The 15,083-nt window shown below is 40.1% G+C and overlaps 1 protein-coding gene across 4 annotated transcripts in view; it reads right to left on the minus strand.

Moving 5' to 3' along the window:
• The window catches only part of XYLB (xylulokinase), an 83,523-nt gene that overhangs the window by 43,792 nt on the left and 24,648 nt on the right, over nucleotides 1–15,083 (minus strand). For all 4 annotated transcript variants that reach the window (XM_053995062.1, XM_053995042.1, XM_053995051.1 and 1 more), the window contains exons 14-15: nucleotides 14,358–14,431; nucleotides 12,925–13,021 (exon numbers count right to left, since the gene is read on the minus strand). In XM_053995062.1, the coding sequence (XP_053851037.1) occupies nucleotides 12,925–13,021; nucleotides 14,358–14,431 (171 nt within the window). The remainder of the gene's footprint in view (nucleotides 1–12,924; nucleotides 13,022–14,357; nucleotides 14,432–15,083) is intronic.

A 15,083-nucleotide genomic window follows, 5' to 3' on the forward strand; every position in this document is an offset into this window, starting at 1 on the left:
GTGAGCAAATCCTTCACAAATGTCGCAGCAAGTTTTTCTCAGCTGTGGGCCAACAAACAGAGCAGAGCACTGGAACAGCTGCCCAGGGAGGTCATGGAGTCTTCTCTCCCTGGAGACTTTCCAAACCCACCTGGACACATTCCTGTGTCACCTGCTCCAGGTGACCCTGCCTTGGCAGGGGAGTCAGACTGGATGATCTCCAGAGGTCCCTTCCAACCCAAACAGTTCTGCAATTTTGTGAACCGATTTGATTTCAAAGAAAAGCCTCACATCCAGTGCAATAAGAATGCTCCTTGTAGTATAAAAGGGCACAACCACTTACAGGCTGAAGCAGAGCTGTCTCTGAATTTACAGAATCTGTTTATCTGGCTTCTTCCTTATTCATGCAGCACATTCTGCTTTACAGATACATATTTGCTGAGGCTTAATCCTGATTAAGATTTATATTCTAATCCAGCACTACTTATCCTCACTATTCATAGCAGCTGCACTATTCATAACCCAGTGCTTTCATTGACACTGATTTGCAGGAGGAAGCAGCACAAGTTCCTGTTGTGCAGCATGGTCAACCCTTAAAGGTCAACACCTACCACGTTTCCTCTCTGCCAGTGCTTCCAGGGCTGCTCCATAACTGATTCCCATTTAACAGTGTGCATTGAAAATAATAACCACTGCTTGCTCTGCCTGGGTGCTGAGATCCACATTCTTTGCAGGTTGCTGGTGCCACACCATTCAATTCAGTTCAAGTACAAGATGATGCCATGGAAATGTGGTCCTAGAAGGCCAGAGGATCATTCTGGATGTCTAGTTATCCTCTGACAGCAGTGTGGCAAAAAAGGGCCCTAAGCCTGGGAGAAGTACCTGAAATCATCTACGTAAGAGCATATTCAAAAATCTTCAAGAGGAATAGGCTAAGCCTCAAAACCACAAGACATCTCCAGGAAGGTAAAGATCTGTCTCCAACCCAGAAACTCCTCCCTACACACCAGCACTGTGAGGAGACACTCTCCAGCTGCCACCACCCTCAGCAGCAATGCCAACATAACATCCAGGAGGTTTTCCAGCCAGAATGGTCTCATTTCTATTCCCAGCACAGATCAGGGATGACCATGGGAATCAAGTGGGATGAATAGGCTACACTGACAGATAAAAGCATTTCAGAGACTCATTCTGCAGCCACACTCCATGGATTTGTGCAATGAGGAACATTGGAGGAAACCAAGAAAGGGAAGAATTTTGCTAATTGTATGGTAGCAGTTATTGAGCATTCAAATGCACAAAACAAAGCAACATGGCAAATATCCTTAGGGTCCTCATCATGATGCAGAAAACAGGGGATTTTAATTCTTTCCAGTAATAAAACATTATGGTGTCTTTTAGTGTCTTCACAGAACCCTTCGAATGACTCTGGATGCAGGATGATTCAGAATTCTGAGAAACTGAAACAAGAGAAGGAGGACAGAGACAGCATGGGAAAAGGATTGGGTTTCAATATTTGGAGTACAATGGGCAACAATTTCTCTGGTAACTGGGAAGAAGGCTCATAAAACACGTTCAGTTCTCAATGTCTTGTCCTACTCTGCCATACACTCCTGGTGTACACATGAACATAAACAACTAAATTCCAGCACTGGAACCCCATCTCCCAAAGCCAACTAGCACTTTGAACACACTAGCTATGCCCACCACATTAGGCTAAAACAGAGCAGCAGTCACCTCACAAGCCTCTATCACATCAACTCCAACAGTTATTCTGCCAGGAAAAGGTTAACCACGGACTGAAGGTGAATCAGTTGTACTTGCATGGTCATGGAGCTAATTGCACTGCTTACCTCATACACTGGGAGAAAAAAAGAGATCTATGTACAGTGAAACCAGAGCAACTGCTGCAAACATCAGCTGTCACCACTGCTCTGCCAGCATCCTGCCTGCATGCATTCCCAAATGCAACAGTGCTTTCCAGAAGGTTGAAAAACAATCATGAGGTCTCATGGCTTTTGTCTCTACACCCTGCTGCCAAGGCAGAGCAGAGGCAGCTCCTCCACTTGGTCTGGACACGTGCCTTGACACCACCAGAATAAATTAAACTGAGGAGCACACTGAGCTGAAAGTGTTTTTTATCACTAATACTGACAAGCTAAGAGCACTTCTGCATGGGGGCTCAACAGGACAGGCAAGTTCTTCCACAGTGTATAAAAATGATTCTTCTCTCAGCTCAAACAGGACTCTGGAGAGCACCTGAGAAGCCCCATCACCTGATGCAGAGCCATGCAGCACCAGGATGGATGCAGAGGCACAGGCACAAGCCTGGCACAGCTCAGGAATGTGGGTCCCACCACATGTGCCCTGCTTGCCCAGTCATGCAGCCAGACCTGCCCCTGGTTATGGTGTCCTCTCTCCACGTGGGACTGTCACAGGGTAGCCACAGGAAGGTCTGGCAGCTGGTGTGCTCCATTTCATCTTCCTGAACAGCTTCTGAGGAAAACAGCAGGTTAAAAATGAAAAATGAGCTTTTACACAGGCAAGTACCTTGGCTGTGCACACAGCGGGCAAGCCCAAAATGGCACATACATTTTCCTCTTTCCTCCCTGGATTTCTACTGATTCCAGTCAGTGTTTTATAAACACAAAAATTATAAAAAAAATATAAACCAAAGGATAAAGAACAACTTGGATCAATCCAGTCATGCTTCATTTATTTTGGATGTTTTAATCATAGAGAGATATATCATGTGAAACAAGCATTTTCCTCGCTAGCTACCAGTACTTAAAGTTAGCAAAACAGAAGCCACTGAACATTTATTCAGGTGAACTCATGTATGTAATGGAGTTGCCTTCAGCAACCCTCCCTCACTCCTGGGCCTCTTGTGACTGTGCTACCTACATTTATCTTCCTCTGATGATCACAGCTGGGCAGGATTTTCAAACTTTAAACCAGAAAGCCTCGAAGCCTGCATTATACAGAGTGCTAACAGCCCAAACAAAGAGGCAAGAGCAGCAAGAGGTTTATTGTAATAGTGGTATTTTCCAAGCTCTTATCGAACAAAGCATTTAATCTAATGTATTACACTTAATGAAGAGTCAGGAACTTGTACTGCAAATAGCAGATCAGATATAATTGGAATTTGCTCCGCACCACTAGCCTACATATATCAATAAAAACAATAACCACATTGGAATTTGGGCTCACTTCATTTGCATTTCTTAATTTAGTGTTTAACTAATTTAACAATAGTAATGATTTAATTCAAATTACAATCTAAGGAAAATAATTTTAAAAAGCCATTAAAGATTTCATTAAGTTCCATCTAAATTAATATTAGCTTTCTTAATATTTTCAGTAAATGATTTTTTTCTCTCACCACTGAAACAAACATGAAGTTTCCTTTGTGCAGTGAAGCTTTAGACAAACCTTGTTAGATTTATTGGTATTATTTCAGCAATTAATTAATATACATTAGAGTTATTTAGAGGAAAAGCAAAAAAAAAGGCAGAAAAATGGATGAAGCTGTTTTTAAAACACTGTACTCAACTTAGGTAATTGTTCTTTGAGCCTTTTATGTGCAGCTCTTAAGTGCACGCCATCCCTTAGATCACTTTTTCCTTAATTTTTTGGCATTGCTCCAAAGCATCAGATGCACATGATTATTAAAGGAGTTATTACATGCGGTTTACTTATAAACAGAGTTCCATGTTTTCAAATAGATATGCCAGCAAATTCTTATTCTAATGTGTCATACTTAAAAACAATGGTTTCAGATGTTCACCTACATTTCAGTGGGTACCAAGCCTTTGTGTTCACAAAATTAAGTACCCCATATGAGCTTTGTATCACTTTCTCTGCAGTAAAACTGTTCATTTGCAGGTAACCTTAAGTCATTTAACTAGAAGTGCACTTAATTTGAAGAGATTAGTCAAGCAGCTCTTCACTCGCACATTTGTATTGCTATTATAATTAGAACTACTTCAAAATAACAAAAAGTTCATTTTTGACCAGAATAAACACAGGAAAAAAAAATATCAAGAGCACCTTAAATGAAGAGAATGGATGCTTTTGAAAATATCCTTCAAAATCCCTCAGGCTCCTTGACCAGTGGCCACCTTCATTCCAATACTACTCACAGGGCTGCTGCCACACAGGATAAAATATACAGCATTTCTGTATGTTTTAAGCTTCCCACCAAGAAAATTGCTATATGCAGGTAAATTCTGACATCTACGCTGCTCAGTAACAGATGCTGGCAATGGAGAGGGAAGGAGCTGAGTGACCACTCCTGGAAACACAAAGAAGGCAGCCAGGGATGAGCTGAAATGGAGTCCCCAGCACGTGGATACCTCCAGGGTACAAAGCCCTCTACCAACAAAGCCCATATTTGAAATGCAGCAAAAATGATACTAAGCTGCTGAAAATAAGATAAGAACACCCTGAGAGAAGATGCTAAATGGTGGAGCACCTTGGCAAGATAGACAAGCACGCCAAAACTTTGGCTACCAACTTTAGAAACTGAACGTGTTCACAAGTCAGTTCATTTGTTAGTGTTACTGCAAAGGCGGAAATAGAAAAGGTTTACATTTGAGAAAGATGCAGCTGATTTCTACAACCAGGAGCTTTCATCCACCAGAACTTCTGAAAATGTCCAATAAGTATGCATTTCAGAAGAACCCATGGAAATAGGCACAACCAGAGGTGAAGCATGAGGTGCTAAGCCACAGTTTATGAACATTTCAGATAAATATTGACAAGTGAAATTATCTGCAGTAGAGGTATCCTCTAAAGAACTAATTCACTTTGATACACTATGAAAAATAAAACCATTTCAAACCTACCCTTTGCTTGTATGTATATTCATACTTTTTTTTAATCTCAAATTTCCAGCTTTCAGAGATTTCTTGACATTTCTTATTAATCTTCAGATATTGTCAAATGGAACACAAATACTTAAAAACCAACAGAAGTGGTAGAGAAGTGGCTGTTTTTAAACTCACTTTCTACTTGTGTAGTAATTGATGTACAATGCTTAGCAGGTACTCCTGAGTTTCGTTTTACTTTGTCTGATGCTGTACAATCACTAACTGCAGTCAGAAAAAGAATTTCAGATTCAAGCAAACTTGCTTTGTGTTTTTTTAATCCATTCTTTGGATTTTCCAGCTAGGAAAGTTATAGCACTGAAAAGCTGGAAGTCACTGCAAGACACTGTCAAGTCCAGTCTTTTGAACATCAAAGAGAAAAGTTATAGCACTGTCCAGAAGTTGGGATCTTAATTCTGTGGGTGCTCTAATCTCACTCTTCCACACACCCAATCTTCTTCCCTGGGTTGGTCCTGTCACTGATCCCAAATTCCAGCCTCCAAGTGCAAAGGTAACACATTTCTGTTCTTACCTCAGAGAGAGAACTGGAGAAGTACACGCTGCACTTGAAGGTTGTTTTTCATTAACTTGCCACCTTTGGCCACCTTTTACACTTGGACTAAACTGAGGTTGTGAAAGCCTTGAGGCTGAGACCTGTCATTTTACATGCCCCACACATATCTGTGTTACTGCATAAGTTAGACACACCACATACAGGTTAAATAACATTATAGTTTAAAGAATACCCTTCATGTGTGTTCTTGAAAACCACAGGCCAGAAATAAGAAAAATTAAAAAGTCGCCCAAATTAATTCCTCATGTCTGAAGAGAATTGAAGTTATGCAAGTAGAAAGCAAAATAACTCCTGTCCACAGTTGTGTGAACTTTACTTGGGTCTTACTTAAACAAGAAATGTGGGAGGTGGTTGGCTATTTTTTTTTCTTGAGATAATCTGGGTAAACACTGAGTAGCTGTCCTCTGGAAATCTAAGTCTGGATGGAAACAAAGCTTTAGATATCCAAAATTGGTTTTGAAATTTAGGCAGTAATCTCTTTTTAAGTAAGGGAAAATTGCCTTACCTAATTTCATGCAGCAATCACAGCTAAAAATCACTGTATGTGCAGGCAAATAGAGGCAGCAGGGAAGGAATGGCTTGTCTAGTAGGAGCCCCTGTTAGCACTGAAAACCTCAAGTGTGGCTTGATGCAGCTGAAAGCATTGACACACTCAATGCTCAGGAAGTGATGCATAACCTGAGATGTGTAAAAAGCTGAATAACCTTAAACCAGGAAAAAAAAAAAATAGGAAAAACAGCTGGAAGGACTAGAAAAGTCTTGGGAGAGCTGATTAGAGTTCACAAACAGGACTGTCACATTTGAACAACAAAAATGAAAATACAGGAACACCAGGAGAAAGTTAAATGCTACATACTCATTACTTTAAAATCCAAGTATCAACAAGGTAAATGTAGTATTTTACAATATGGATGGTTGTGAAAACAGAGCTTTACAGTGATACCAGAAGCTGCTATGGGTATAAATGATTGCTACACAGCAATGTTATATAGCTGTGAATCAGATTAACTTATTTTTCTTACAGATTCCCATGTGTCTGAGGTGGAATGGACAACTCTCATCTTTTAAACTCACTCTTCTGTAACATAAATGATCTCTTTAGACCGGTACACCTGGTTTTAGCAGGGAAAAAAAAAAAAAAACTTGTTCTTAAAACTGCCGGTGCTAAAGAATTCACTGCACCAGTGTCAATTGCTGCAGTTTGAGTTCAGTTTCTGTTAAAAATCTGCACCTTCCTTGTCATTTGAGGTTTGCCTGCTTTCAGCTTCCAGTTATTGAACCATAATGTTTCTGTCTGTAAGGCCCAAGAGTCCTATACTATCAAGTTTCCTTTCCCCAAGAAGGTAGTTATAGACTGCAGTCATGTCATTCCCTTGCTAATCTAATTGGATTTAAAACTGTAGATCAGTCTCAAAAAACAAGCAATAAAAGGAGATTTAGTAGATAACCCAACTGATCTCTAGGTCCCCAGCTTCCAGAGATCCACAAACTCTAACAAACCCAGAAAACTGACAGCTTGACTATTTTTCTGAGTACTGCCTGAACAGTACATCCACTGACAGAGCCATAAACAATCTCTCCAAACATCAGGGCACAGGAATTGAACCATTTACATACTTGGTCTTTTGCTGACCAAACATTAAAAGCAATTGTTCAAAGAATGACAACATTTTATCATTGTGTCAGAAAAGAAAGACAGATAGTACCCTTCCCAATCTTTTTATTAACTCTTCAGATTTTCTGCCTTCATTGTGTTTCCTGTATATGTATGACAACAATAAAGCAAAATAAAAGCAAGACAATAGCCCCTGCATGAAAGATTCTAGAGCACGTAAGCAGCTTCCTTATAGCACATGAGGTCATTTCCTTCGGAGACATTTTATCTAACCCTTTAAAAAATTAGTTAAACTAATACTTTACTCTCCTGAGCCAAGTAATAATAAAAAAGCCTTTTTTTTTTTGTGAAATACTTGGTCAGGGAATTGGTAATGAGCTAACCAACCTTTCCAGATCACTGGCTTAAAACCAAGCCTTGCTTGATCATGCCTTGAAGGCTTAGCTATGTGATAAAAGTCTGATGCTGTGTGAAAAATAAAAGTGGATAGAGTCAAGTTCTTGGCAAGCTATTGCCCATCTCACATTGGCACTCTTATCAGGCAGAAGTTTTGTCAGAAAATACGAATATCCTCTGCAGCAGAATGACTGGCTTATCTGGGAGGAAGATCCTGCCTCTGATGAATTTCAAAGTACTTTTTGAGCCAACACTCCTCCCTCAAAAATATAGGTTTAAGACGTAATGGCAAGGCATTTCTGTTTGTACTGCATGCCAAGCAGCACACTCTGCCCCATCTCTGTTCCACGTTTCAATCTGGCTGTTACTGCTATTCACTATTGTTTGAAAAAGAAAACTTCAACCTGTCACTGTCCTCTAATAATTTTTAAACTGTTTTCATAAGCTTGCTGAAGCAAAAGGCCCCTAACAAAGCCAGCACCCTCATGCTGCTGCTGAAACACCATCAGCACTCTCAGCAGCAAACGGCAAGAGACAAGCACGAAGCCAACACAACATTTTAGTATTGATTTCTCCAAGAAATTTAAATCCCGCAGGGCATAAACATCAATTTAATCTGTATGCAACTACAAAATGGCCTCACTCCCAGTGTTCCTTATTTCAGCCAAAACACTGCTACAACTGGAGTAAACACACACTCAGCAGAGCAGGCAAAGGCTGACAGAACAAGTATCCCTACATTTCCAATAATTCACAGGAGTTTTGGAGAGCAAGTCACAAATGCCAGACAGTCAAGGACAACCACAAGAAGGAAAATCTATCTCACAGCCAAGCACAAAGGCATCCCTGAAGCATCCCAAGGATCAGTGGCATCCTGCCTTGCTAAGCAGGAGAGACAATTCATCCTCCAATCCAACACTTTGTTGTGGAGTAACAGCCTCAGGTCTCACCTTTGGGTTTCTGTGCCTCCACGTGACAACAGGAACAATGAAACACAACTGCTCCATGTTGTACTAACTGAGAGTTTGGAACAAGGGAAGTGGTGGAGTCACTGTCCCTGGAAGTGGACAGGCATTTCATGAGACATCTTGGTGGGCATGGTGGTGTTAGGTCAAGTGTTGGATGTGATGATCTTGGAGGTCTTTTCCAACCTTAATGATTCCTTGATTCTATTTTCTGAGCATTCCTGACTCCATCAGACTTCCTTCTCTGCAGGAAAAAAGCCACACATTACTGCTACCTCCAGCTTGCTGAGAGGAGCATCAGAAGAAAACATTACCTGAAGAAAAAGAAAACTTGTCACCTTGGAGTTTACCCTCATGTAATCTTAAACTGAGGTCTTCAGAAATTTAAATCCCCCCTCTAATCCCTGAGAAATAAGGCCCAGCATGCTCTGACATTCCCTCTTTGTCTTCTTAGCACTGCAGGACTGCTATTTTGTTTCAAGAATGCACCCCATTGAAAAAGCTCATTCTTACAGCAGTGCAAAGCCCCAGGCATGTCAGTGTCACCCCAGCCAGCACTTAAGGACCAGTATAGTCTCTAGAATTCAAGGCACCAACATTATTTGTGAGTGATGGATTTATGTAGGTAAGAAGCTATAAATTACACAATAATCACAGACACAGGGTTTTATGGACAAAGCCTGCACTCATAAAATGTGGCACCTTCTATCCACCAGCCCCTGCTGAGGACAGCTAGGTGGCAGAATCAGATTCCTTAAGGTGTAAAGGTGACAGAGCAGCACATTGGGCAACTGGAGTATTATGGACTCACTGATAGGCACAAAAGCAAGACAGAAAGCCCTGTCCAAATTTAACAGCTTCAGCACAGACTCCACCCCAGATAATCAGCCTTCCTAGATGGCAGGATTTATTAATTGCTGCTGCAGTACCACAAAAGCTTGCTTTACACAACTCTAGCACACACCTGATCCAACATGCATTGACTCAGGGCTCAGATTACCATTGTCATGGAGGTTCCTACACTCCAGAGCAGAATGTAATTTAAATATCTATTGACTACATGGGTGATCAACACACAGCCCTTACCTGTGTGCTATTTTCCTTTAGCATATGTAACAAACATCATGGCATATTTACTTCACCTACCAGTAAGGTGGGGGATGGATTTTGCTCCCAGAATTAATCTTTTTTTTGGGGTCTTCACCAGGACAGCCTCACAGGCCTCACAGGTCCTCCAAGCAAGGACCATGGCAACATGGTCTCCAGTCAGTCTCAATTTTAGGATGAACTTTAGGATTGCTTGGTCAGGAGCAGAAGCAACTCTGAAGTGATCATCAAGATTATTGAAGTATATACTGGCAGATCAGTCTGTACCACTGACAGCTTTATAGCTGCTGTGATCACCTCTGTCACTGAGCTGCAGACACTGTCATTTCTCCACTAAGTTACCATGGTTTTGACTTCAGAGAGTCCCCTAACCAGGCAGCAAGAATGGCTGTAAGTCCAGCCTCTGAACTGCAGTTGTGAGCTTGGTTTTCCAAGGGGGATGGCTGCAAGCAGTAAAAGGAAGTGAAAAAATAGGTGTTTGTGATACGATCAAAATTCAGGAAAATAAAGGCAGAACAGCAAGCCCTCTCCTTATCTTCACGAATCTCTGAATGGGAGGATGTAAACAACAGGCACAGACCAAACTTCACTTGTTTGTTTCTAGATTCAACACTCAGTCAACCCCTTAAGCACATAAGCAAAACAGGATACAGGGTGTTACTGAATGATTTCCTCTGAAACCTGATTGAGAAAGATTAGAGCAATTAGAACAGAGTGACACACACTTTGAAAGCCTTTAAATCACAATTAATATAAGGTTTAACCTTTCTCCTAAGGATCAGCTGGTGACTGTGTGCCATTTTCAGAACAAGGCTGACATGTCCCAGCCTCGGAGACAAAATTCATGAGACAGAATCCCCTGCCCTCTACTGGCACCAAAGCCACACTGAAATCTGAGCTCATGTCACAGGCAGCACAAACAGCACCTCAGAAGCTGCTTTAAGGGGTATTTTAAACTATTATTTGTAATTTATATCAGATCTATAATCTGCTGGACACATCCAACTGGGAACAAAAAGCCACACATAAGAAGCTCTTTCAGCACCATTGCACTCCTTCCCACAGCACCAGCTAGACTGAGGATTCAAAACACTGCTCCTTGTGAGATAATATATTCATTAACTGGAAGCTAATTCTAAGGGATTATCTAATGTTTGTCATGTTCACAGTGCATAGCCAAGAACTCTATATGGCAGGTTTTTATTTGTTTGTTTTTACAAAATTCTCTCACGTACGCTTTTCTGATTACAGCCATCCAAACTGCATTTGGCCCAAGAACAGAGAGGCAGGTCCATAGCTGCCAAAATCATTTTCCAGCACCTTGGTGCCAGACCTAGGGAAATTCTTAGCCAGGTTTCTGACTCATGTGCACCACTGTGACAGCACCACACAAACCCCAGGGCACCCCAGCAAGGCATTTGTTGTGACTGACCACGTCATGTCCATTTCTCACACATGGAATTAATGGGTGTCACCATAGAACCTTCCAGATCTTGTGAGCACTTCTTACTGTAGTCTCCCATCAGTGCAAACAACAGCAACAACAAAAAACAAGAAGCCAAGATTTACCCTGCTGTGATTATATTTCTGAATGTAAATCAGCTTGATTCCTGGAAATATCAAAGTTAATCCCCCATGTAGGCAAGGCCTAAGAGGAATTGAATAAACACAAGGGTCCCCACTGCATATTTAATCCAAAAAATAAATAAGCTTTTAAATCACATTAAAAGGAAGAGAAAAAAAAAATAAAAGCAGCCTGAAAACCAGCAGCTATTAAACAAGAGAAAGCCTGGCAATGCTGGAGTAATTTCCACAATGCTCATCCATACCCTGAAACACATTGAGAACACACCCTGTTTGCAGAGCTGTCACACAACAAATGCAGATGTGAGCCTGCCATCACTACACAAATAACAGAGTATGACATTTAAATAATACCACTAAGGAGAAGTGGGAGATGCAGCCCACACTATGTACAGCAGTTCTTTTTTAAAGCAACTCATTTGTTAAGTTACCAAATAGCTAAAAGGCCCTAGGGATGCAGCAAAACAAAAGTATCTAATATTCCAAAGAATCCACAGGAATATAATCCAATCACACCTGTCTCCTCTTCATTGTAGGCATCTACAGCATTTAAAAAAATACTAAAGAAGAATTCTTAAAACTTATTAAGCCACATCCTAACATTATTTGGATTTTTGGCTCTCCTACTCAGCCTAAATATATTTACAGATAATTTATCCCCATTTGTTCCTGTGTCAGGGTTGTCTGATATCTCAAATAGTTCTTCTCACACTCTGGTGCTTGTCTAACCCCTGACATTTACAGACTGCAAAAGTGTCCTCAGCCATAAGCTTTCTAGGCTATATAAGCCAAGATTTTGGTGCAGCAGAATCTAAGAAGGAAGGATAAACAGGTATTTTAAACACAGTCTATTTGAAACTCCACCTATCTCCATAAATAACCTCCACAAATAAATACAGTTTCAACTATATAAGAAAATATATAACACAGAAACCTTCAAAGTGTAAATTTATGAGGTGGGGTTGTCAAGCCCTATGATTTGTTCCAGTATTTCTGCATTTTCTCAACTTTCAGCTCCTGGAGTTCTCTCTTAAAAATAAACAAAAATATTCTGTCCTTCATGATTATTGATAAAAGCCTGGGGGCAGGAGTCAAGCAATGACTTGTAAAGAAGGAGGTCAGGATGTAAATAAAAATATTATGATTTTTAAAAATAAAATATTTATTAAAAATCCTCCAGATGAGTTAATTCAGCATGTTTAAGATACCACTGGCTGATACACTGACAGAAAACATCAATAAAAATCTTACAGGCTTGCCTGTATTATTTTGTAGAATTGTACACATAGTAATGATCTGAACCCACTTCTCTAGGTAAAATACTGGCTGACTTTGCTGTTCCAATGTGCTAAAAACTATTCATATCATAAATTCTAGGAAGCCAGAGCTCTGGCTTTCTAAAGCACAAGGCAGAGTAAGGGCTTCTGCCTTATTAACAGAAAACAGAGGTAAAGAAGCGTGTGACCAGCTTGTGGTAGATCCAAGAACAGAACATAGATTTCAGATTTTCTGAGTTAGTCTTGTGCTTCAGGCAGAAGGCTGGTCTTCTTTGCACTTAACAAGCAACGGCCAAACTCTTATTAAAAATGGACAATGCAGCTCAAACAATGAAGCAGCAAGAATACTTGAAAAATAAGTCTTCTTAAAACTAAACCTCCTTGGTCCTTCTAATGCTAACATCTACAAAAACTTGCATCCAACACACCATCAATAATTTTTCCAAGAGATCAAATTCAGAATTCACACCAGTTTCTGTATCCATCAGGCAGGACAGGGAGCACATCACTGACATTACTGCTTTTGGCCTCCAGTGCCATTAGTTCTCATCATACTTACAGACTTTATATCCCAGCTTTTCAGCATGAATCCTCTTGGCCATGAACTGCCCTTCAATCAGTGCTCGTATTTCTACTTCCTTTGGAAACCTTGAAACCTGTACCAATTAATTAACAACAATTAACAACACCTTACCCAGCACACAGTTCCAAGCTGCAGAGTGGCTAAAAACACAAGACAGGTTTATAGTAGATTATCTTTGCCTTCACCCTGAAGTCTGCTCTCCTCTAGGCCCAGTTCTTCACTCATACACACAAGATGGACCTAAAGACTCGTGACAGAGAGCATAACCCATATCCTCAATGCTGTTGGCAAATACATCAATCTTGAAGTTGATGCACAATAGGAAGTTTAGAGCAAGCTGTAAACTTTTCCCTAAGCATTTCCCATCACCAAGAGCTGCTTAGGAATCAATATCTCAAAAATATAAAATTAAAGCTACTATAAAAATTCATATGAATTAAGCAATATGTCACCGAAGTCTAAATCTATTTCTGTCTGTACAAAAGTGAAACCATGTAATCTTTTCATTAATTTATTTAGTTTCTATCGATAACATTTTCCTGCCCTTTCATCAATGAGGCAACAGAAGCAGGAGAATATTGAACTGCAAACAAATAGAGGGAATCCTTCACATGAAGTTGAGTTTCTCCATGCACTGCAGTAAGTGCCTACATTTGTGTAACAGCTAGAAGTGATTAAGCATTCATTTAACAGCCAACACTTGAGAGTAGAGCTGCACTGCAAACACCAGATAGCATCAATCTCTGTTCACCTACGTGAGGTCTAATTGACTGGGAGTCATGATTGATCAAAGACATCTCCTGAGTTTCAGTATCACCCAGAAAGCCAGGCATTTAAACAAGATCCATTCCTCAAAAAAGAAAAATATACAAAGAACCAAAGAACTTCCCATAAATTAATATCTATTTCATTCCACTTGGACTTGAGCTTGTGCTTACTTAAATACCACTATGTGGCTTGTGGGTAACTCCAAGCCATGCAGGACAGCAAAATGAGGTCTTTAAGTTCACACACATATAGACAAAATATTCCAGCCCAAAGTTTCAACACACCCTTATCTATGTGTCTAAAACTTAAAAAACAAGGACTAAGTCATGTACATGTACTAAGTTCTCAGTAAGCTTAAAGTTAATCCTATCTCAAAGATACTGTCTGTTTCAGTAAATCCACATTTTCCAGTAAAGAATGTATGTAATTAAAAAAATTACCATATAAGTTCTAGTTCAGACATTGCTCTCTAGATGCTCTCAAGCTACAGACCAAATACTTCCTTATGAAAATCATCCCAGGGACTTACATCAATAAATGAAACTGGAAAGCAAATATTTCAGACAGAAAGAAAAAAATATATAATGGCAAAGATTTGAAGTCTTGACTGCACTCCCTCAAAGTTTGAGACATTGACCAACCTTTTGGTTGTCTCTGTTGAATCTGTGAATCCCAACTGCTTCAGGAGTAATTTCCATCACATCAAAGTAGAAACCTGCATCAAGGAACATTAAAGAGTGTCACGTTTGCTCCCAGGCCCAAAGTTGGAATCTTATTTCTGCACACAGCTAAAATGATAATAGATGTTTATCAGGTATTTGGATATATGAGTCACCACACAGCCTGTTTCTTTACTAATTTCAGTCCACATATCCACTTCTTAACAATATTCTGACCCATGTGGTGGGATTCTTTGGGCTCTCCTGTGCAGAGCCAGGATTTGGACTTCAATGATCCCAGTGGGTCCCTTCCAAATCAGGATATTCTGTGATTCTCTCAGTTTACAAAATGTGGATCTTTACCATGCCAAACAATGTAATAAACACCAAGCCTACAAGAGAGGATACACCCACCACAATACAAACATTTGCAAGTAACACAGCTAATACATAACACATACCAGAAATAGTCTGAGTATGGCCATATGCAAGGGTCAAAGAAGAAAAAAAAACACACACACAGAAAAAATGGCAACTTGGTAAAGAGTACAGGAATATTGGAACATTTCATACCCTGGATTAGATTTCATGAGCTTATTAGAGAACATCAGATATTTTAAGTCACGAAGCAGAGCTGGTCTCTGAGTAGTTTTGATGAGATCTGAGGAAATGCTGTAATGCTTTGTAGACAAAGATTTCTTTGGATTG

This window comes from Vidua macroura, chromosome 1, assembly GCF_024509145.1.
Source record: "Vidua macroura isolate BioBank_ID:100142 chromosome 1, ASM2450914v1, whole genome shotgun sequence".
NCBI lineage: Eukaryota > Metazoa > Chordata > Aves > Passeriformes > Viduidae > Vidua > Vidua macroura.